Raw genomic sequence first — 21,870 nt, 5'->3', positions numbered from 1 at the left:
TCCTATCTGGCCAAATTAACTCCACAGGCAAGAGCAAATAAGTCACAACATTAAGGACCAAGTAGTTCAAATTTATTAACATTTACCAGAAAGGTAGTCTCAGAATTAAGCCATTCCCAAAGTGTAAGTTTGCCATAAACAAACATTTATTCACTTTTGATTGATTACAATGATCATTCTGTGACCAGGTGTTACTGTGCTCACGGACACAGTTCCAACACCTAATACATAGTTCGTTCTTTCCTTTTGGGCTTAAAGGTATTTTTATTTTACAAATATTTACAGGCTTTTTGTAAAAAGGCAGTTTTCAGTAGCAGAAAATTCTGTGTTTCATTGTGTGGTAGTATAGTTACCAGTATATCTAAAACATGTCCGATCAACATGAACAGGATAACAAGATGTCACAGACTAAAGCGACTTCCCTTTGGCCTGGGGAAAAGATTTGCATGTTTTTTGTTTTTTTTTTTTTCCCCCCAAAAGTCTAACCTCTAAGGCAACTGGTTTCTAAAATTCTCAAAATACATAAATATTCTTTAGTGACTTAAGTACATACTAGCTGTCCCTTTTCATCATCCTTTGAGCTCCCACGGCTTAGCCTGTGAGAAGGACTCCAGGAAACAAGTCACTGACCATACTGTAACCCACTTAACAACTGTACCTTCAGTAAATAGTTCATGAAATACTTGAGGCTGGTGACATTTGTCTAGTAACCTGCCCATTTAGTGGGCTGGGTTTACATAATGTATCTAAACTTGTATTGCAATCTAATTATGTACAGGAACAATCTTACAAACCTTGAATATATTTTATATATCCCCTTCTCTAGCCTTTCAAATGGGGCTTAAGAGAGAGAAAACTGCATCACACTTCACTGCTGTAATGATTTAATAATAAATCAAGCAGACCTATTACCCACATGGATAATGATGCTCTCCCTAGGGAAACTGAAATACCGGCGGGCATCTTCCAGATTCCCCTAGACTGGACCAGTATAAAAAAGTTATCCCAAAGATGATGTTATGCAAGCCATTACCATGCAAGAACTAAAGTCAGCCTTCTGAATTTATAATTTAAGTTTGCAAAACTTTGATACTCTCCAAGGGGGGGGGGGGAACCCATTTTCTTGCTACTGTCAAGTTTCTGGCAGACTTTAGTGTTTGAACCTAATACCTATGGCATATGTAATACATGCTAAGTGCTATATACTTTAAGCAAATTTTTACATGGACTGTGTAATTTGTTGATATATATGATGCACCAGAGAGGAGACTGAAAATGCACGATTTAACAAAGAACCATTTTCCCTTTAAATACTTTTTTATATCTTTTTGTTTCCATCTTAGTTACAGAAAGTAAATAAATACTCCCATATTTTCATTTCATTGACTTGATACCATGAAGACTCATGTATGAAGGTATCAGTCATCAGTTTATAATTACACTATAGGACAAAGACAAGTTTTAAAAAGTTCTAATATGAATGGCTAAATGCCTCATATAGTTTACATTAACTGATAAATATCAGCATTCCAAATTATGGACAGTTATTTTATAATGATTAAAACTTATAATCTATAGCACATACTAGAATACGTTAATCAGCCCAAGTAAGTTTTCATCAATATACATAAAATTTTTTATAGTTAGAAGAAAAATCTGGTAACAGGAAAATTTTTCCAATACCTCTGAATACAATCAAAAGAAGTAATCACACCATTGAAAATGTAAAAACCATGTAAACTTGAATTACCCTTGCAATAATACAGTTGTTTTAATTCAAACTTTCATATTTACAGGGTTTAAAAAACAAATACAAATGGAATCCATATTAAAGGTACATTATCACTAAAGTTTAAATTAAGCAGAGAAGTGAAGTCATAATGAATAGTTTCTCATGAACCTCTAGAAGGTCCCAGCATTATCGCAAGTGGAATCCAAGTTTTAGCTATGGTAATCTAAGAGTTAATGCATAGATGAAGAAAATGTAGGTACTGTTTGCAGAGCAGAGCACTCCTATCCTATGCCATGCCTTCAATCAGGATGTTAGCAATAATGGTATGTCAACAGTTCAAGACGGACATTATCATGCATGTCAAAGGAAAAGCAAAGGAGTTATCTATACTTCTATGCTTAGTCTCTGACAACAAGGAACTGGCAACTCTCCAGGGCCTTCTGCAATGCCACAGATCCAGCAACTTGAGACAACTCTTCTTTTCCAGGGCAAGCCACCATCTTCCCAGGCCACCATGTGAGGCTGGGAGGGCGGGGCATGATTCCCAGCAAGTGACCTTCTACCCAAAGATGTGTTCCCACAAGTCACCAAAAATATTTTACTTTCTTTCATCTAGGTTCCAAACGAGAAACTGAAAAAACTTTTTTTCAGTAAAGAAACTATAATATTTTATCCATCCTTTGTTTAGCTTTTACAAAGAAAATAAAGTTCAAAGGGTGTCCTCTCTAATGGAGTTGTAGAAACTACAGTTTATGGGAATTGTAATGGATACCCTCTTCCCCACCCCATTCACAACGACACCCATTCATATACACGTAGCCCTCACATGCACACACATGTGTACACAGGCCCTTGGAACACTGTATGGCAGCAAGACCTCTCCCAACAAGAGCTGGCACTGATCAGTTATCTCACCCTTTCCTTATGAAGCTCACCCAGTCCTCCTCAGAAGCCTGTGATGCCAGTTCTGCCCCGGGGTGAAGGTGGGGTTGGGGGAGCAGTGAAGGGCTAGAACCGGCCCGCCCATCATATCTCTAGTGAGACGTGACTTACAGACTTCACACAACAGACAGAAGTTACGAGTCACTTGACATGCGTGGTTATCCAGAGCGCTGGCCACTCAGGCTGCCCTCTGAGACAGGCACAAAAATTGGCTTCTCTTAAAGGGTCGAAACTGGTACAGGGTAGAGAAGAAAGGAAGAAAGAAAGAATGCCACCATGCCGATGACTTCATTCATAAGGGCTTTCCGTGGACTTGGACTTAGCAAATTATTTAAAAAAAAAAAAAAAAAACCTACTAAAAACAGGAGTAATTTCCCCCTCACCACTAGAAACAAACCCTTTCTCATCTGAAATCTTTGAAAAAGGGTCTGCCTCTTTACACTGTTTATCAGTGCCTCTCTTCCCAAATGTATGCAGCCACTCTAACTATAAATTTGGCCCAACATTTAAATTCGTCCTTGGTTTTGGTTTTCCTTTCAAAACTACGTAAACAAATAAGGACCAGGAAATCTCTGCTCACGAGACAAGCCTGAGCACCAGCAGGAGCGTGGAAGGCCAGGAAGTGGTGCTGCCCGTTGGCAGGGTCGGGGCTCAGTCACTCTCAGACCCCTCCTTGTACTGCGCCCGGATGGCCTGGCCGTTCTGCAGGGGCATCTCTTCATAGTCACTCCTGTCACAAAAGAGATCTCTGATGCCACTCGGCCTTTGACAGCTCATCTGTTCTCTTCCACACTGACATGCCATTCTAGCAAGAACGCATTCGCAGCTCTGTGCTCCCCATTTTTATAGCCAACTGCCCCCGCCTGCTCTCCCTGCCCCCATCAGGCGCCAGAGCCCATTGCTAGAATGAACTGTTCTTCCCGTGGTCACCTCTCGTGCTAAGTATTCAAAAAAAGGAATACCACTCCATCTAGTCAGAACAATGTGAAAACAGCAAACCATGGGATCACGTGACATTCCAGGTAAAAGAAAGGCCTTAATGCCTTGAAAACCATTTTAGGGTGATGAACACCTATTCAGTGCACGCAGGCCAAGTACTCAGCACAGCACAGCTTTCAGAGAGGCAGGGACTTACCCATAGATAACATCATCGTCGGAGTCGTTCAGCATGGAGAATGCAGGGTTGTCTTTCAGCTGGGACTCTGAAAACCAACAAAGAGCATTTTCATGCATGAGTCTAGAGAGGCAGGATGCTATAGAAAAAGGATAGGAGTAGAAAGGGCTGGACTCAAATCCCAGCTGTTTACGATCTGTGTGACCTGACCAAATCTCGCCTCCCCAAGTGTGCTTTCTCATGTACAAGCCAGGGGCAGCACCACCACCGGGCAGGCCACCGGGCACACCGAGTGGCGGAAGCACTGGGAGAAAAGAGGCACCAGGGGAGCCCTCAGATGGGAGCTGCAAGCCAGCTACTTTCTCCCAAGTCTGCACAGGTAGCAGGGGCGGGAAACACCAGGGAGACCAGAGGCGCCTGCCCCCCACCCCCCAATGGCCCTTGGGAAGCCAGCCTGTCTAGTTTTGTCACCTCAAATGGGAGTAACTGCATCTTCATCATAAAGCTGCTGTGAGGCTCGAACAAGACACTTCATGAAGGCGCTTTGAAAGCTCACACAACATGAAAGTCAGGTGGTGGTCCTGAAAGGCTATACCCCTGCCCACGTTCTAGGAGGTTCTCATCCTTTTTACTGCCTGTGTGAGAGGTTAGTTCTTCTTTGGTGGGGGGGAGCTGTGCATCTTGGCTTTCCTTGAATGGCCACAGCACTGGTGTCCAACAGACTTGACTTCATATGTGCCAGAACCCAATAACTGTGTAATAACACAGCACATGCCGTGTTCTAACACCTCAGAGCTCACGCTGTAACTGACCTCGTCTCTCTCTGCTAAAGAGTCTTGGTGCCTGGCACTAACAGGGGACCCGGGAGATGGGTCCTGAACTAAGTTCTGTGGAGCTATCTGGCCAGTGACCCGGCCCCAGGGGAGGCTTACCGTACAGGGCGTTCTTCGATGGAGAATACACAAAGGCCAAAGTATAGAGGTAAAAGTTCAATAAGCCATAGAAAGATAAGAATTCGGCTGGTGATACCGGTCAAGGAAAATAAGCAGCCCCGGAACACTGTGTATTCAGTTGGCGTCTTTGCTTTCAGTCTGGCTGCCTCCGTCTGACCGCCTGCAGTCCTCGCTACTGCTTAGTAGCAGCGAGTACCTTGGGGCCGCACAGCCCAGACACAGGATGTCACAGGGCAAGCCCACAGTTAGGCGTTACAATAACCTTTCCAGGTCACCTGTAACAACAGGTGCACCGTGCTCTTTTCTATCCTTGGAAACCTCTGGACCGGGCAGGACCAAAGGGCAGGAAGGCCACGTGTGCATACGGGTAAACCAAGACTGAAAGGAAGAACGGAATACGGGTTCCCAAACCACTCTTCTTCACCTTCTCTGCATTACTGACTCCTTTAATAAAAGTTTAGTGTGAAATGCAGTTACTAAAATGTGACAAATCCTGCATGAATTCTTAGGATATAAGAAGCCCCAGGGGAAGAACCTGAATGTCCGGGATTCACTCCAGAGCGCCCCCTGAAGGATGCCATCATGAAAGGGGCGGGGTGGGGGGAGGCAAGCACGCTTAATCAGCCAGGGCAGCTGAAGGTTTACCCGGGAACCCAGGAGCCCAGCCCACTGGCCTCGGGCACACTTGGGAGTCTGGACGTAGGAGCCCTTTCTGGGGACTCAGGCTTAAACCGCCCTAATCTCCGTGGACACTGCAGCTGGATACACCTGGGTGACAGGGAGAGGGGGCTCTCAGATCAGGCTCAGCCTCCCCTCAGTGCTCTGCAGGCAGAAGTGGGCACCCGGGACTGAGGCAAGGTTCTGGGTGGAGCCTGGGTCCCCAAAGGATCCCCACCATGCCGACAGAAGAGCAGGGTGGCGGGGAGGGCTGGTGGGGAGCCTAACTCCCTTGGGATGGCTTGGCCCTGCCAAGCCTGGGCCACTGCCCACAGGGACGGGCAGCGGTGGGACCCAGAGCACACAGGGCACCACGGCACGGGGACCCGCCTCTTCTTCAGGGCTGCAGACCTAACGGCTAACCCCTCCTCGCAGAGCGTGTTCCTGAAGGCTGGCGGCCGCCTCCCATTGAAAGGATATAATTCTGGTAGTGAGTTGACAGTTCAGCTACAAAATTGTCTTGTAATACTTGCGCTCCAAACCTTAAATAAAGGATGACGATGCTGGAAAAAGGGGGGAGGGGCATTAAGTAAAAGTACACAAGGAAACGGCACTAGCTTCACAGAACTTCCACTCCCCCATTCACACGGCCCATTCGCAGCAAGGTCTCACGGCCCCGAGTGCGCGCGCACAAGCCGCGCCGGCACGCACGCCCGCGCCTGCGCACATGCCCGCGCCTGCGCACACACGCCATCCCTGCAGCGCCCAAGCGGCTATGCACCACCACTGAAGGTCCTGAGCACCCGGAGCTCCGCGGCCTCCAAACCCGCTCCCCTGTGCTCGCCTCCCCTCCCTGCAGCCCGTCCTCCACGCGGAGCCATACTGATGGCTGACCGCCTAAGCCGAGCCCTTCACCTCCGGGCTTCGACCCTTCCGAAGGGTTCCATCCCCGAGAATGAACCGGGACTCCTCGAGGCGGCCTGACCTCTCCAACGGCTGCTCTCCCTCCTGTGAGGTCTCCTCTCCTTCTCCTCACCAAGCCGCCTGTCCCCCTCGCCCAGGTGCTTCTAGGCCTCGGGCCTCAGTCACCTCCTCAGAGAGACATCCCCTCCCCCCACCTACAGCACAGCCTCTCCCGCCGTCGTCACGTCTGTTTTCACGATTGGACATGCTATTGACTTGTCACAGTCTTCCTCCCCTGGAGGAGAACCTCCACCGTTGGGAGGAACGTGCCCGCCTGCTGCCCCGAGAGCAGACACTCTGTATGGGTCTGCCGGGCAGGTAAGTGAATCCCCTTGAACCTGTATGAAGAAGGGCCATGAAGGCATGACAGCTTCCAAGTCAGACTCCTCCTCGAAGGTCACTGCAAGTATCCCACGCCCAGTCTGTGGACCGGGGCAGCAGGAGGGTGAGGACGGGGGGGTGGGGGGTGTGTGTGTGTAAGAGTGTGTGACTGTGAGGGGTGTGAGAGGGTGTGTGTGAGGAGTGTGCATAGGTGTTCAAGGACGTGAGAGCATGTGAGGATGCATGTGTGAGCGGGGGTGTGTGGGAGGTGGGAGGCAAGCACACCGAGAGCTGAAGAGGGCCCGCCTGCACCATACGGGCACTGCTGTTTTCAGGGAACGCAGATGCGGATGGAGCTCACTGGGAAGCCCACGCTGAGTTCATTTGGTATGGTGAGTGATGCGCACAATGAGGGAAAGGGAAGGGACATGGGAGACCTCAGCGTCTCCTTGCAAAGCCATCCTCTCCGAGCCCTGCGTGGCTCGGGCCAAAGAAGAGGACCGGCTGCCATTTTTTTTTGCCATCCAAACAACCAAAGAAAGAAAGGCAGGTAACTAGATTCCTTTCCCTCTGGGTTTTGATTTTAGCAGAAAGAGACAAACCACAACCAAGCAGTGATCTGGCATTCATTCACAGGGACAACTGGGTCACCGGGGCCTCTGCAGTCTCTCGGTGCAGCATCCCCTCCTGTCGGGGCCACCACACTGCTGTTCAAGGACACCTGTGATACCGAGTTCAAATGCACAGTCTTCTACTGGGAGTGCCCAAAGGATACCAGGTGCCAAGTACACATACGGTGTTGTAGTGGTTTAACCTGAGTTGGGCTGTGGCTGATCCACTTACAAGGCGACATCAGAGCAAGTAGGGAGCTCCCCCAGCTCCGGACCAGCTGGCTTCAAGTCAACACTCCTCATTGCCCGGGGGCACATACAACACAACTGCACTCGCTCCACCACCATGCACACTCAGCGCCTGCTCTGGGCAAGAGGCTCTCTGACCCAATGAATATGTTTGGCTAGAAATGCCTTAAAGTTAACTTTGTAAAAGGGGAAAAAAGATATTCATGGTAGGAAAATACAAATTTGCTGTTTTGTTTCTTTCAAAAAATAAAGTCTTCTTACCTAATGACAAGTACTACAAAAGTCAATGCAGTCAAAAATTTTAACCTGAGATCTGAAAAAGAAATAAATACCCATTTAAACCACATGGGAAGTAAATTCCATGCTCAGAGAGCTTAAAAATAAAGACAAAAATTAACCCTCCTGAACAAAGCCCCTCCTCCGTCTGGACTTTAAGCCTGTGTGTACCTGAAGCCTAGAAGAAATGCTCTCCCACCTCCCCGAGAGACCATGGCCATTATTATTTGGTTGTGATGGACTGAAGGAAAGAATCCTCTGAGATCAGGTGAGTTGCTTTGACGCAGGACTAGGAAAACCACCATGGTCACTTCCTCTATAAGGTATGATTCTGGAAGGATCCAGGTGGCTCCAAAGCCATACTGGCACCCAGGGCCCCAGGTGGCTTCTACCCCACAGGCCTCCCTTCAGAGCTGACCGAGGCACTGCCCAAAAGGCCCACAGTTACCCAGTCAGCCCTGTTACCAGACCTCCCCAGGGACCAAAGGGACTCGTCTCCACCCTGAGGGAGGGGGATGGGTCCCCATCCAAGTCAGACCTCCATCTGGGTGGACTCCAGCCACTCCTCCCACCATGTGAGGTCAAGGCCTTACGCACCTTGCCCTGGGCAATTTGTGATGTGGCGCTTACCTACATAAGGCATGTGACGTAGCTCGGAACAGGCCCGCACTATCAAGAACAAAAGGTATAAGATATACACAGCTGCCACCACCATGAAGAAAATCTTCATTCCCTAGAATGACACAAGATGGGCAACTGAATAAGAACCAGGACTCAGTGCTGCTCTTCCTTCCAACACTACCGCAAGCAGGAAAACCAAACATTTTTAAAAGTAGCCTAGAATCCTGAAGATCACTCCGTAACACAGAACAAGGACGTGTTCCCACTGCTGTGACTTGCCTTTCCAGACCCGGCCTCTCATCCTGTCTGGTGAGCACCGGTGTCTCACCTGGGTGGTCACCCCCAGCCCTTGCTCGTCAGATGAATGAGAATCCAAGCTTCTTCCATGACACATGGAAAGCTCCTAGCACAGGGCCTGGGATGTAGCAGTTGCTCAATACACCAGTGCTGGGTCTTTAGCTTTTTTCAGCTCCCTAGAAGTCTCTGGTTTCCAGTGTTTCCTCTAGTAACAAACATAGGCCACTGACTGAGAAGGGGACAGGTGACCACAACCACAGTGACAGCGGCCTTGCTCAAGTCCTTCTAAATGCTGGCCACGTGCTTTGAGTTCCTGAGGTCAATTCAACCCATACAACTCTTTAAGAGAGACTGTAGCACTGCCCCCCTTTACAGAGGGAAACAGGCTGGGATGCTGCTCCCAGGGCACAGTTTTTACCCAAAGGCCATCCAGGGAGCTGGGCACACTGGCCCAGGTACTAGCCCCGTGTGGCCTCAGGCAAAACCCTTCACCGCCCTCAGTTTCTTCATATGAAAAATGAGAGGATTGGACCAGACAAAAACTCCGATAACAGTTTAGCATGAAACTATATTATTTCACCTAGATCTGGAAAGTTACGCTCAATCTACAGTCCCGTATGTGATCCATCGCTGGAGTCTCCAGAATCTTTGTGAGAATGGGTCAAAGCCACTCCTCCCTGTCCCTTCCTTTAGTGCCCGGCCCTCAGGGAGAAAAGGCTTCTCTAAAGCCCGGACCCTCACACACACGGCCTCAAGTCTTTCTAGGGCCCTTTTTGAGCACAGCCCCCACTGAGCCTGCCCTGACTCGGGTTTCCTGCATGGCTTCCTCCTCCCGTGGCCCCACACAACTCTGGAATAGCGCTTTCCTTCCCTGGACCAGAATGCCTCCCCTACTCTCCACTCCAGGTGCAGCCCCTCCCCCCAAAAAACTTATTAAAGCATCATAAGACTAAATAAAAGACTAAGAAAAAAGACAAAATACAACTTGTAACTTGGCCCACTGTACGTAAGGACACAGCTATCAGGACACTGCACACCTGGCAGTACTGGTCTGTACTTATTTCTAAGCTTTTTCTCCCTCACAAGGTCACGTATTCTTTGAGAGCAAGGATCATGGCACACTGCTCAAAAGGCATTCACTGAATGACCTTCAAAACTCCTCAAACTTCTAAATAATGGAATGGAAAGGCTACTGGTACTCCCCTGCTGAAATTCGATTAAGAATCAGGGGCTTATTCTGTTTGCTAGTACATGTGTAGTCTCAACCCACATTATTCATCTTTCAAGATTCACTAAACCTCCCTCTTTCTCAGAGGCCATTCCCATAAAGAGCCACAGATTTTATCACTTCACAGGAAGCTCTGCAAAGCGTCAGAGAAATGCTGGCTGTCACCAAGCTCAGGATTCAACTCTGTGCCTCTGGGATTGCCCTGCTGGGAACATGCCTCCTAGCCTCCTCCCAGGGCTCACCCTGCACCCCTCCCTTCCCCCCGCCCCTTGCACACATCTGCGCCCGGGCTCAGCTGCGCCTATCAGAGGCTGCCCTATGAGACACGAGGAATGCCCACAAACCTGGAGACTCAAGGGAAAGCCACACTCAGGGCTGATTGCCATCTGTGGACCTCTGTGTAAAATAAAAACACTGGACCCCTTGTTAGAAAGTATAAAGAATTCTGGGTTGGCAAGAGCAGAGCATCACCCAAGGCACTGGGCCCTGTGACTGCTGGGGTTGCAGGCCCACACAGCCAGCTGGCCACATCATTCATTCACTGGAAACCTTCCTCTACTTTGGAGAATTAAACAAACCAAAATGTTTTCTTAATTGTTCTACAATGTTCGTAAATCTGACACATGTTCTGTGCCTCAAACATACACCAAGCAATGGGAGCAACAACTTTGTTTTTAAAAGCTTTTTTTTATACTGTTCAAACACCTTTTTCCAAATTTTGCACCCATGAACCTTCTGCATTCTTCCCCAAAGTGCCAGTTAGCAAGCTCATGTCCCCAACACAGTTTAAGTTACAAAGTTCAGCAATTTTGAAAAACAGCATTTAAAAAGAAATACCAGGTGTCATTAATGATTCTCACCTGAAAATTTCCTGTGTCAACTCGATACTGGTACATGGGATCATGTAATTCATTAACTCTGAAAATACAATATTACAAACAAAAATCATAGATTAAGAACTAGTATACTTTCCATTTTAGACTTTCATTTGGCTTTTTAAGAAACTTTTTAACATAAACTCCTTGCTAACCAACAGTAAAAGATTTTTAAAAAGTAATTCTAAATTTGTAAGAAACCCTAAATTTCACAATGAAAATGCATCCAGGGCTACTAAACGTAACTGTCTGCCCATAGTCATCAATACTATGAAGCTGCAGTATTTTTTATTTCAAAAAAATCCCTATACCATTCCTCTTGCAAGGCCCCAAACTGTTTTCTGGTACCTTTTCAATGGCATACCTGGGCACTGGGAATAGCTGAGCACACAAAGAAAGCTATAAAAGTAAACATCAACTTCCATGCAACTCATTTTTTTAAGTGTTTATTTTTGAGAGCAAGAGTGCACATAAGTAGGGGAGGGGCAGAGAGATGGGGACAGAGGATCCAAAGTGGGCTCTGCACTGAAAGCAGAGAGCCTTATGTAGGGCTCAAAGTCATGAAATGTAAGATGGTGACCTCAGCTGATGTCAGATGCTAAACCGACGACCCCTAGGCGCCCCTCCGTGCAACTCATTTTAAAACGACTCAGTAACTGAGGTGGCAGGCAGGGATAGGGAAGGGAGACGAGTTGGGCTAAGTGCTGTCATGGGCCATGAAGTCAGATGTGCCAAGTGTCAGAATCATACCCCTGAAATGGAACTTGTTTCTGCAGAAAATCCTACTTGGAAGCATCAGGCTGTGCCCACAGCAGGCTTCTACACTGGTCCCATTTTACAGGATAAAACTACTAATAGCAATAAGCCTTGGGAGCGGTGCAGGAATGGAAGTTTACAGATGCAAGCCCAAGGAGAAACTAAAGCTTCTTACAGGCAGAGATGAGCCAGGACCCCTGAGCACCATTCCTACAGATGATGTCTTTGGCACTTTGAAGGGGAAAGCTAAAATAACAGTCTTTTTCATTTTCCAGACAAGACTATAAGGACTGTGTTACCTGACATGACATTCAAGCAGAAATGAACCCTCAGTTCAAATCACACTATCCAGTCTTGACACCCTGGTGACAGATTCCTTTCTGGATGGGTTCACAAAATACAGTGAGCCTGTGGATCTGTCCACCTTTGTCAAAAGCTTCTCATGCCTGAAGTTTCACACGTAACAAAATTACTCACGTCTGCCATATTCCTAGTGTAACAGAAGCCAACCACAATAGTCCAACAATGAAGAATTTAGGTAAATAGAAAGTCAGACACTTCCTTTCTCCCTAAAAATCAAAAAAAGGAAGAAATAAGTTAGTAATTCTACCAAAGCATTAAGCCCTAGCAGACCATGCCAGATCACAGACACTCAAAGCATTTCTACAGAGCACGCATGCTTCTGCTGATGGAGACTAGAGACAGAGTCTCAAGGAGGAGTTTATCTCAAGGACTAGTGCCAGAGTCGGGACCAGCAGTGCTGAGGGCCGGTGCTCACCTGAACCCGTATCCCGTGGTACACGCACAGCCAGAAGAGCAGCAAGGCACACAGGAACACAGACTGAAAGAGATCGTCCAGCATGCCTGGAAACCAGCTGTTCACCAGAAAGGAGAGGGGGAAGAACGGATCTGGAATGCAACAGGCAGAAAGGCCTGATGAAGGCAGGCTCACCCCACCCCGCACAGGGCATCCGGTTCCCTCCATGAGGACAGAACTCCCAGTCACCTTCTGCTCAGGCAGAGCCAAAGGGAGGTAGTAAACTAAAGGCTGTTTTGTTTTTCAGAAAACCTGAAAGCCAATGAACAGATTGCTCCAGTGATCATTACAGAGTGCCGTCTGCTCACGCCATCCGCTCCTCCCCGCAGGCCTGGGAATCCCAGCGCTGCGGCTCTGGAAGCAAACGCTTTCTGAAGCAAGGGAAGAGGAACAGACGGCAGTGTTTGCCGCCTTCAGCCAAGTTCCAAGACGGCTGTGTCTGTAGCCCTTCCAGGGCTTTTAACTACCAAAGCGATCACTTATTTGTGAAAGCAGCCAGGCAGCTGCCGCATCCTGGTGCCACAGCGCTTGTGCGCTCTGGGGGATGCTGCTACCTGCGCCTTCGGAGGCTCCCATGCTCTTCTGGAGACTCTGGGGCCAGACTCTCTCTAGGATGCCTTCCAGCTTTCAGCTTTACTAGCTGAAAGCTCCACAATGCACGTACCATTATAAAGCAGCAGCAGAGGCAAAAGAATGGACATCCACTTCTGCTCCATCCCCCAGTCTCTCATGGAAAACTTCCGCAGGGAATGTGCAAACAGGCACTGCAGACCAAACCAGGCACTCGAGTTACTGTTTTGCATATACCTTGCTTCGTTTCGTATTAAGCCTTCCCAAATTGATGGTCAGCCAAGCCTGTGAGCTGACCCCTTGTTGCACTGACTGCTGAGACCATCAGTGCCAACTGAGAGGAGATGGTGATTCGTGCCAAAGGGCCTCGGGTAAGGTGGCCACAAGCTGTTCTCATAGTGACAAGAGGGGACAGGGAATATACGGGCCAAAACTCCTCTGCAAAAGGGAAGAGCATTCCGCCCCCACCCCTCCTTCCTGGACAGGCTACTTCTATTAGGCTGGCCCCACAGAGTCACACAGAGGACCTCTCTGGGGACAGGCCACATGCTCCCAGCCATGCAACATCTGTAGATGACTGACTACAGCTTCTAAGGAAGGCCCTGGGGGTTCCCAAACAAAAGCCAAGGGAATGAGGCTAATAACTATGGTCAATAGATGTGTTTGTTTTCAAACATGTCCCTGAAGAAGGTATACTGATTGAGCCATGGGAGAAGTTTCTTTCAAGTACTTTAAAACATTACACATCTGTATGAAACAAAGGCCTTGAGGTTTTTTTGTTTTGTTTTTCTGTAATCTAACATATGCCATTGATTTTCTGGGCCTTCTGGACTTCCTGGGCCTATGGGCCATTTCTCCTGGTCTGTTAGGCTCAGGCTCATGTCTCCGGTTTGTGAACGTAATGAGTGCCCTGGGTGCCAGCTCTTTGAGCCCCAGAGTGTGGCAGCAACACCTCAGACACCAGAGATGCTTCACGAAACAGCAAGGATTTCTGCTGCCCAAATATAAACGGCAGTTCTCCACTTTCCTTTAGTAAGGTCACTCAGGGAGCCCAGGGCACAGCCAGGACTGCAATCCCCAGCTCTCTGCGAATACTACTATATTTCAGCAGCTATGTCCCACCCTCCATCCATGCCCAGGTCCCATTTCACTACCATCTGGCACTTTTCTCACGTGCTTGGCCCCCACGAGCCTGTGTCCTGCTGTGTACCGTCAGCTTGTGAAGCACCAAGTGACTGGGTGGCGACTGGAGTGGCCACCACTGCAAAGAGTCAACAGATCTCCTGAATGTCACACCCTCTGCATCAGCAAGGGGCAAGCAGCTGGTGGGCAGAACACCACCCTTCAGATGGCGCTCAGTACCAAAGCACATCCACTTCTCCAGTTTTAAATTCCCATCTGCACTGACGGGGGTGGCGCTCTGTGGGGAACACTTGTACTTTAAGGGTAAGCATTTCCCCCAAAGTCACAGGGTGCTTATGGACACTGAACCCAGACCCCAAATGAGCCAGAAGCTTGCACTTCCAAACCCACTCATCTGAGGCCTGCCTGCTGAAAGGTCTGGTACGATTTCCCAAATGTAAAAACCCAAGAATGTGCTGTACCCTTTGCCTGCATGCACAGAAGGTGGTTCAAACAAGTCAGGTGAAATGGCACACGGGTTAAATGACATGGTCTTTGCATTCTGACGAGCATTTACTTAAAAGTCAGGGATCTGTAATCACTATTACATTCTGTCATTTTTTTTGCCCGGCAGCATCCTCACACACGTACAGAATACTTGGTAATATCAGGTTGGCCCACTGGATAGAGTGTCTCAGAGTTCAGATAAATCTCCTGTGTGGCTCATACGTCAGTAATCATAATTCATAAAGTAACTCTGCCCTTGTTAGGATCCTGACGTGGTCTGTCAGGCAAACGGGACTTACAGTGACAATGAAGGTCAGCACCACGAAGACAAATCGGAACCAAATTTCCAACTGGGAAAATGCAGGGTCATAAGTCTTCCACTAAAATGCAAAGTAGGAAAATAATTTGAAAAATATATATGCATCTAAAAGGAAGTACATCAGATTAATAATAGTTCTCTCTAGATACGAGACTTTAATTTTAAATGTTCTCTTTCCTTACACTTTCTCATGTATTCTAAAATTTTAACACTTAGTACATTTTATTTTTATATTAAAGAGCACAGACTTTGAAAACCTTAATTACCAAACATTGAAAACAGTTTTAAATGGTTTACACTAATGATAAATCTGGCAGACATATCATTCTGTAATCACAAGAGCATTTGGCTTTTAAACCTGATATCAAAAATTAACGCTGTCAATCTCTTTATTAGAAGAGGCCATGCTTTCCATTAAAAGAAACAGATTTTTAAAAGATACAAAAATGTGAGTACGTAGGATGTTCTAAAAAAAAGATTACATGAAACAGAGACGTGAATCCGAAACCAAAAGCACAGTGGAACTACCGTGTCAGCTCTCAGGCTGAGTAGATTCTCTCCTATCAAGTGTCCACCTCACAGAGCTGAGGATGCAGGCACCGCATGCCGAAGGCAGCCAGGAGGCATCCCTTCCAGCCTCGGTCACCAGCCAGATTTATCACCAGACCCCAGAGCAGTGCACTGCACTGGGCCAATAAGCCCCACGGTGTTAATGCATGAAATTCAAATCACCTGAGCAATTAAAAAAATCTACTTGAGAACAGAGTTATAGACACGAGATTTACCTTACCTGAAATATTCAAAATACATATATACACACACAGATAAGTACAAACACACACACACACACACACACACAACTTAGGACACTGAACAGGATGTAATGAGGGACCACAATCTCTGGCTGATGAGAGCGGTGCACCCTCTGGCTGCCTGAGCTGTGGTGGGAAGGGAGCCTAAGCAGAGTATCAAGAACACCCCTGCTGGCTGGGAGTCCAAGGAGACGATCCATTGGCTGCGACTCAAAGGACAGAGTACAGAGAGGAGAGCTGTAAGAGAAAGCCCTGGATGCCTGCCCCAGATTGTCCTAGTCACATTTCCACCTGAACACTGATGAGGGCATGAGTGTGAGTAAACTACCTGCCGTTGGGAGAAAAAAATCTCTGAAAAGGATCACTGGCACTCACAGAGGGCCAGTAATAGTGTTTACTCCCAGACAGAAAAAACACACAGAGGGGCACAAATGCTTTTCCAGTGGTGGGGAAAAAGTAGCCTTAGATTTCATGCTGCTTTGGCCCTACTTAGTGAAGTTTAAAAGCAAGACCAAAAACAAAAAAAAACAAAAAAATTAAGCCCTTTCCAAGTAAGCTGACAACATCCCAGAACAAAGCTCAAGGATTATTGACAAGAATACAAAATCTAACATCAATCATGTCTGGTATTAAATAAAAAAATACCACACATGTAACACTGTGTCAACTATACTCAAAAAAGAAATAACAGAAAAAAAATACCAAACATGTAAAAAACAAGAAAAATCAAACCATAATGAGGAAAAAATTCATCAATCAAAACTGCCCCAGGAATCACAGGTGGTCTAGAATTAGCAGATAAGGACAGTGAGAAGCTGGAGGAAAGTCTGAACATGTGAGGGAGACACCTGGAAATGGAACAAGAGCAGAATAGACACTGGGAGATGAGAGGATGTGGAGACATGACAAGAGAAGGGATTTTAAATGAACTGGAGCAAAAAATAAACAGAGCATCAGTAAGTACGAGACAACATCAAATGGCCTGATAGATGCATATTTAGATTTCTTGGGGACGGGGTGAGCAAGAGGGCAAAACAAAATATTTGAAGAAGTAATGAGCAAAACGTTTCCAAATTTAATGAGAACTATGAAATCACAAATCCAAGAACTCAATGAACCCTAAGTAAGAAAAACATGAAGAAAAGTACACCAAGGAACACCAAAATCAAATTGTTTGAATCAGTAAAAGAGAAAAATGTTAAAAGTGGGGGTAGAGGGGGACGGGGGGAGCATCAGCACAGGGGTCAAAGATAAGGACAGCAGATTTCTTGCCAGAAACATGTAGGCCAGAAGACATTCTCAAAGTGCTGCAGATTGAAATCGCAACCCAATACCACCGTACGCCTATGAGAATGGCCAAAAGTAAAAACACAACCATACGGAACATTGACGGGAATGTGACACAACTGGAGCTCTCTGATACAGAGCAGGTAGAACGTACTGTACAACCACTTTGGGAAAAGTCTGTCAGTTTCTTAAACAGTCAAACACACCCCTAACCATATGACCTAGCCACTCCGATCCTAGAAATTCATCCAAGAGAAATGAAAGTACATGTCCATACAAAGATTTATACATCGATGTTCACAGCAGCTTTATTTATAAGAGCCCTAAAACGGAGACAATCTAAGTGTCCATCAACAGGTAAATGGATAAATAATTTCTGCTGTGTCCCCACACTGGAATATTACCCAGCAACCAAAAGGAATGAGCTGATACACCCAACATCATCAATTAATCTCGAAATAATTATGCCGAGTGAAAAGAGTGTGTTTATATAAAATTCTAAAAAAAAAATACAAATGAATCTGTAAGGAGAACAGATCAGTGGTGACTGGAGGAGAGAAGGTAAGAGGAGGAAGGGACATGAGGGAAATTTCAGGGAGTAAGGGGGTATGCATATTATCTTGATTGTGGTGACTGCTTCCCAGATATGTACATATGTCAAAAGGGATCAAATATTATACTTTAAATATGTGCACTACACTTATGTCAATTATACTTCAATAAAGCCATCAAACAAAACCCAACAATTAACAATCAATGTTAATGAGAAAGTAGAGATCAAAATAGTGATTAAGGGCATATGAATTTTGAAGTCAGAGACTCAGGTTCAAATCCCAGCTCTTCCATTTCCTAGCTGGGCAACTAACTCAGTCTCAGTAAACCTCAGATTTCTCTTCCACAAAATGGGGATACTTTTATCTACTTTGTAGATTTGTCATAACATTTAAGTAAGATGATGCTTATAAAAAGCTTAGCATGGTGCCTGGCAAACAGAAGTTCAATAAATAATAGCTGCTATTATAAATCTGAAACATAATGCAACTATTATGATCATTGCTGTAGCATTTCCACTTTAAATAGTATCATTTACAACATGATCACAGTAGCAATTATGAGCACTCATGGGGGAGGGGTATCGATGCAAACAGAATATTCAAATAGAAAAAAGTACAATACGTATCTTAGTTGAAAAAACAGATTGTAAGGCATAATCAAGAAGAGAAAGAAAAAGTGTTAACACCAGGCGAAAATTCACAAAATACGTTTAAAGTAGCAGTGAAGAAAGTAAGGTTTTCACCTTCAAAGGACTGAAACTCTTCAAAAAGAAAATAACTATGGACCCCCCACTAAAGGAGGGCGATTCTGTTTTAAAGACTGTAAGAACAGTATAAAACAACTCACTTTCAAAATTAACACTAGCAAACAATGCTTTATCCAATAGCTAGAGCTAAACGTAAAACACGCACTTTAGTTCTAAGCTAAGAGCTCACAGGAAGGAGGAGGAAGGTGAGGTGGAACAAAGAAAGTGCTCAATTGTGGCTTCACAGTTTTGCCCCGAGCACTGGGCTGACAGCTGGTGCACGCTGGACACTCAAAACTGTACTGCACTCAATCCAGTCTCCCTTTGCTCCTGCTGTACCTTCTCCTGTCCTTCCTGACCCAGGGAGACCACGTCCACATGGCACTTCTCTCTGCGAGGCTGCCTTCCTTCACTAGCAGCAGCTGAGAGGAATCACCTTTGTGTTCCTTGGAAACCAGAGGAGACTCACGGCTCAGTCTGGCATTCACATTAATGCCAAGGGCTTGCAAAGTCTTTCTTTTCCTTTGAGTGAGCCGAAGAAGAATACAGGAAGTTCAGAGAACATGGCCCTGGCCCCTCCACCTCAGACAATGGATCCAGTGATGCCAGGCCCACAGGGATTCTGTCCATCGGCTGGCCAGGGCCTGCACCAGCACCGTGGTTAGGACCGCAGCCACTGCATGGACCTCACTCTACGGAATTAGGGCGTTTTGGTTTTGCATTTACTTTTAAGTGTGAATATGTATATTTTAAATTAAAAGGAAATAAGTAAAATGAAATAAACAGAATAAAATCTCAGGAAACACTCAGGCTCTAGACATTTACTGTGAAATCTTAAGCCATCGATCCATTCACTGGCATGTGCGTCAGGGTCCTTTGGCCTTGACAAAGCCGTCTTTGTCCTTTCAGAGACTGGGCTTACCCTGCAATACCACAAACTGACTTTGGAACAAGTATGCATTTTATATGCTAGACCACTTCTCCCTAATCAAAATCTACAGAGGTTTGGTCCAGTTTTTCCATTCATCCATTCAACATTTGTTGGGCACCTACTCTGACTAAATGCAAGCAAGTATGTCGTCAAATACGATGTAGACATGAAACATCTAACAAAATCACTAAGAATGCCACCAGGAGCTACTCCAGGAGCTCTGGCGGAGAACATATACTCTATAACATCCCTCAAGTCTTTTGACTAGGAAAGCCACAAGGACACACAGGGGTGGGGCCGCATCGGGGTGCAGGCTGCACAGGTCTGTGGTATTCCCAGCAACCTAGTGGAACTGGTTACCAGACGTGTATTCACAGCCCGGGTTTCCAACACTTGAAAACCAATGTAAAAGATTATATATGGAAATATTTGCAGGGGAAGAACTTTTGTAACTTGTCCTATGAGATCAGCCTATCAGCTGTGATCCAAGAATCCAGTCAGTGCTTATCAAAGTGCTGCCTGCTGCCAGGCCTCTCAATTCACACGGAAACTGGAGGGCGGCCACTGGACAGAAAACTGAAGGACTTGGGAACGTTAGCTGTTATTTTAATCTCATCCCCCAGTGAAAGGCTGTGGCTTAGGAAGAAAAAGGAGGAAATGAAATGAGAACAGCTGACTGCAGTGTCACTCAAGAATCAGCCAGAAGGGCACTTCATTAGAGGGGAAAATGCCCAGTTGGCCCCGAGGACACAGGGAGTGGATGTGACTCCATCCAAACGTGTAGAGGTGCTCAGAAAGCTCAGGAGAAAATGAGAGGAAAGTAAGTAAAAGCAATCTGCACCATCTCTAAAGTCTACACTCTCCTGCATATGCAGAACATGGCCAATAAAACAAACTTTTGGAAAAAAAAAACACAAGAGGTCAGTGGTATCTCTCACATACCTGGAAGGCCTGCAGGGTGGTCTTGACTTGAACGTGGTAATGGGATGTGGGCAAGACATACTCAGAAGAACAAGAGCTGATAGACGCAGAGATGGAAGAGCGGTCACTCTACTTCAAGCAGATACGAAGGTAGATGGAAATCAGTGAACTAGGTGTTCAGAGATTACGGAATGAGAGTGAAAGGAGTGAAATCAAGCTTCTCAAAGTGAGGGTACGTGGCCTCAACAACAGAAGATAAAACCCACAGAGCAGGCAAGATGGGAAACGGCATCAACCACCTAGGTGTCTGCTGAAGGACGCACATGTTCTGCCGAAAGCACAGTGTGTGAACACTTGGGGCCTGTCCTCGTGATGATTCTCTCTCCCAGCAGGTTGGAGTAGCAACCAGGGTAATTTTCACCCTGAACACAGCTTCCCCCAAGGAGAAAGAGCTGGGGACGCCCAGGGGAAGGTGCCGCCACCACACACGGGGAGAACACGGAACTCGAGTCTCCAAACGCCACAGGTTTCCTAGGAAACACCAAACAACAGGAATGGAAGCCCTCAGGGTCAGGGTCAAATTCTGCCAAAGCAGCAAGGACTGTCTAAAGAAATCTGGTTAAATAGGCACCAACCTGATGAGCTCTGATTTTTAAAGTGCACCACACATCTTGTTAAGTTTTTACTGAAAGGTAACATACCTATGAAAACCTGTGTGCGTACCCTAGGCGTACAACTCAATGAACTGTCACAGATGGAACACACCAGTGTGGACAGCATTCCAATCAAGAAACAGCATCACAGTGCCCCAGAAGTCCCTCCCCACACACCCCCTTTAAGTCACTAACCCATCTGAGTAACACTAATCTGGATTTAACAGCACAGATTCATTTTGCCTGTTCGTATAACTTACATAAATGGAATCACACACTGTGTGCTATTTTGTATTTGGCTTATGGTATTCAACATCATGCTTCTGAAAAATCATCCCTAAGGCCACGTGTAGGTATAACCACTCCACCTCACTGCCATACATACTCCATTACAAGAATGGACGTGCCACTTCGAGATTCCTTTTACTGATGGCTGCAGTTAGTAGCTATTAAGAACCATGTTGCTAAGATATGCACATGAAATGCATGTCTCCTGGCCGATGTTTGTATAGTTCTGTTGTATCAGTTTGCACTCCCACCAGCAGAGTACAACAGCTCTGGCTGCTAGGCATCCTTGCCAGCTTCGGCATCTTTTTGACTTTGTTATTTTAGCCATTCTGCTGCATGTACAATAGTATCACTGACATACTTCTTAAAAGTATTTCATTTGTTAATCTTGGTTCACTTCCGAAAAGGAAATGAAGTCAGCTTATAATAAAAAGATTAGATAGGAACAATTTTTAAAGTTTTTTAAAATGCAGAATTGTAAAGAAAGAGGGCAAATAATTATACCAGAAACCTATATCAGGATGTTAGTAATTGTCACATTCAGCATAAAACTGGTTCCTGAAATTTCCAGCAGCTAATAGTGAAAGTCAAATGTGACGAGCTATATAGCTCAGTCTCTAGTAAAAGGAGTTTATTACAAATGGTCAAAAGGAGTTCTGTTTGGAGGTTTAGATCAGTGTTCACAACATAATGGATACTTTTCAACCACAGTTTCATAAAAGATACAGAAATACTTTGGGTAAGGTTC

At 46.1% G+C, this 21,870-nt stretch overlaps 1 protein-coding gene and 1 long non-coding RNA gene across 4 annotated transcripts in view; one reads left to right on the top strand and one right to left on the bottom strand.

Annotated features, from left to right (window-relative positions):
• Positions 1-56: 56 nt before the first annotated feature.
• The window catches only part of TMEM181 (transmembrane protein 181), a 52,052-nt gene continuing 30,238 nt past the window's right edge, over positions 57-21,870 (bottom strand). For 2 of the 3 annotated variants that reach the window (XM_039252094.1, XM_039252096.1), the window contains exons 7-17: positions 14,911-14,991; positions 13,077-13,176; positions 12,374-12,504; positions 12,073-12,164; positions 10,825-10,882; positions 8,449-8,551; positions 7,804-7,855; positions 5,879-5,961; positions 4,721-4,810; positions 3,810-3,876; positions 57-3,404 (exon numbers count right to left, since the gene is read on the bottom strand). In XM_039252094.1, the coding sequence (XP_039108025.1) occupies positions 3,326-3,404; positions 3,810-3,876; positions 4,721-4,810; positions 5,879-5,961; positions 7,804-7,855; positions 8,449-8,551; positions 10,825-10,882; positions 12,073-12,164; positions 12,374-12,504; positions 13,077-13,176; positions 14,911-14,991 (936 nt within the window). In that variant the 3' untranslated portion in view covers positions 57-3,325. The remainder of the gene's footprint in view (positions 3,405-3,809; positions 3,877-4,720; positions 4,811-5,878; positions 5,962-7,803; positions 7,856-8,448; positions 8,552-10,824; positions 10,883-12,072; positions 12,165-12,373; positions 12,505-13,076; positions 13,177-14,910; positions 14,992-21,870) is intronic. The other variant, XR_005531717.1, reaches the window with a different exon arrangement.
• LOC120245168 lies at positions 6,662-7,408 on the top strand. The gene is made up of 3 exons (XR_005531718.1): positions 6,662-6,806; positions 7,018-7,074; positions 7,319-7,408. It is a non-coding gene; the product is annotated as an uncharacterized LOC120245168 (long non-coding RNA).

This window comes from Hyaena hyaena, unplaced genomic scaffold (genome assembly GCF_003009895.1).
Source record: "Hyaena hyaena isolate Hyena2069 unplaced genomic scaffold, ASM300989v1 scaffold_405, whole genome shotgun sequence".
Taxonomy (NCBI): Eukaryota; Metazoa; Chordata; class Mammalia; order Carnivora; family Hyaenidae; genus Hyaena; species Hyaena hyaena.
Note: the sequence above shows the minus strand (reverse complement) of the source record. Positions and strands in the feature narration are given on the sequence as shown.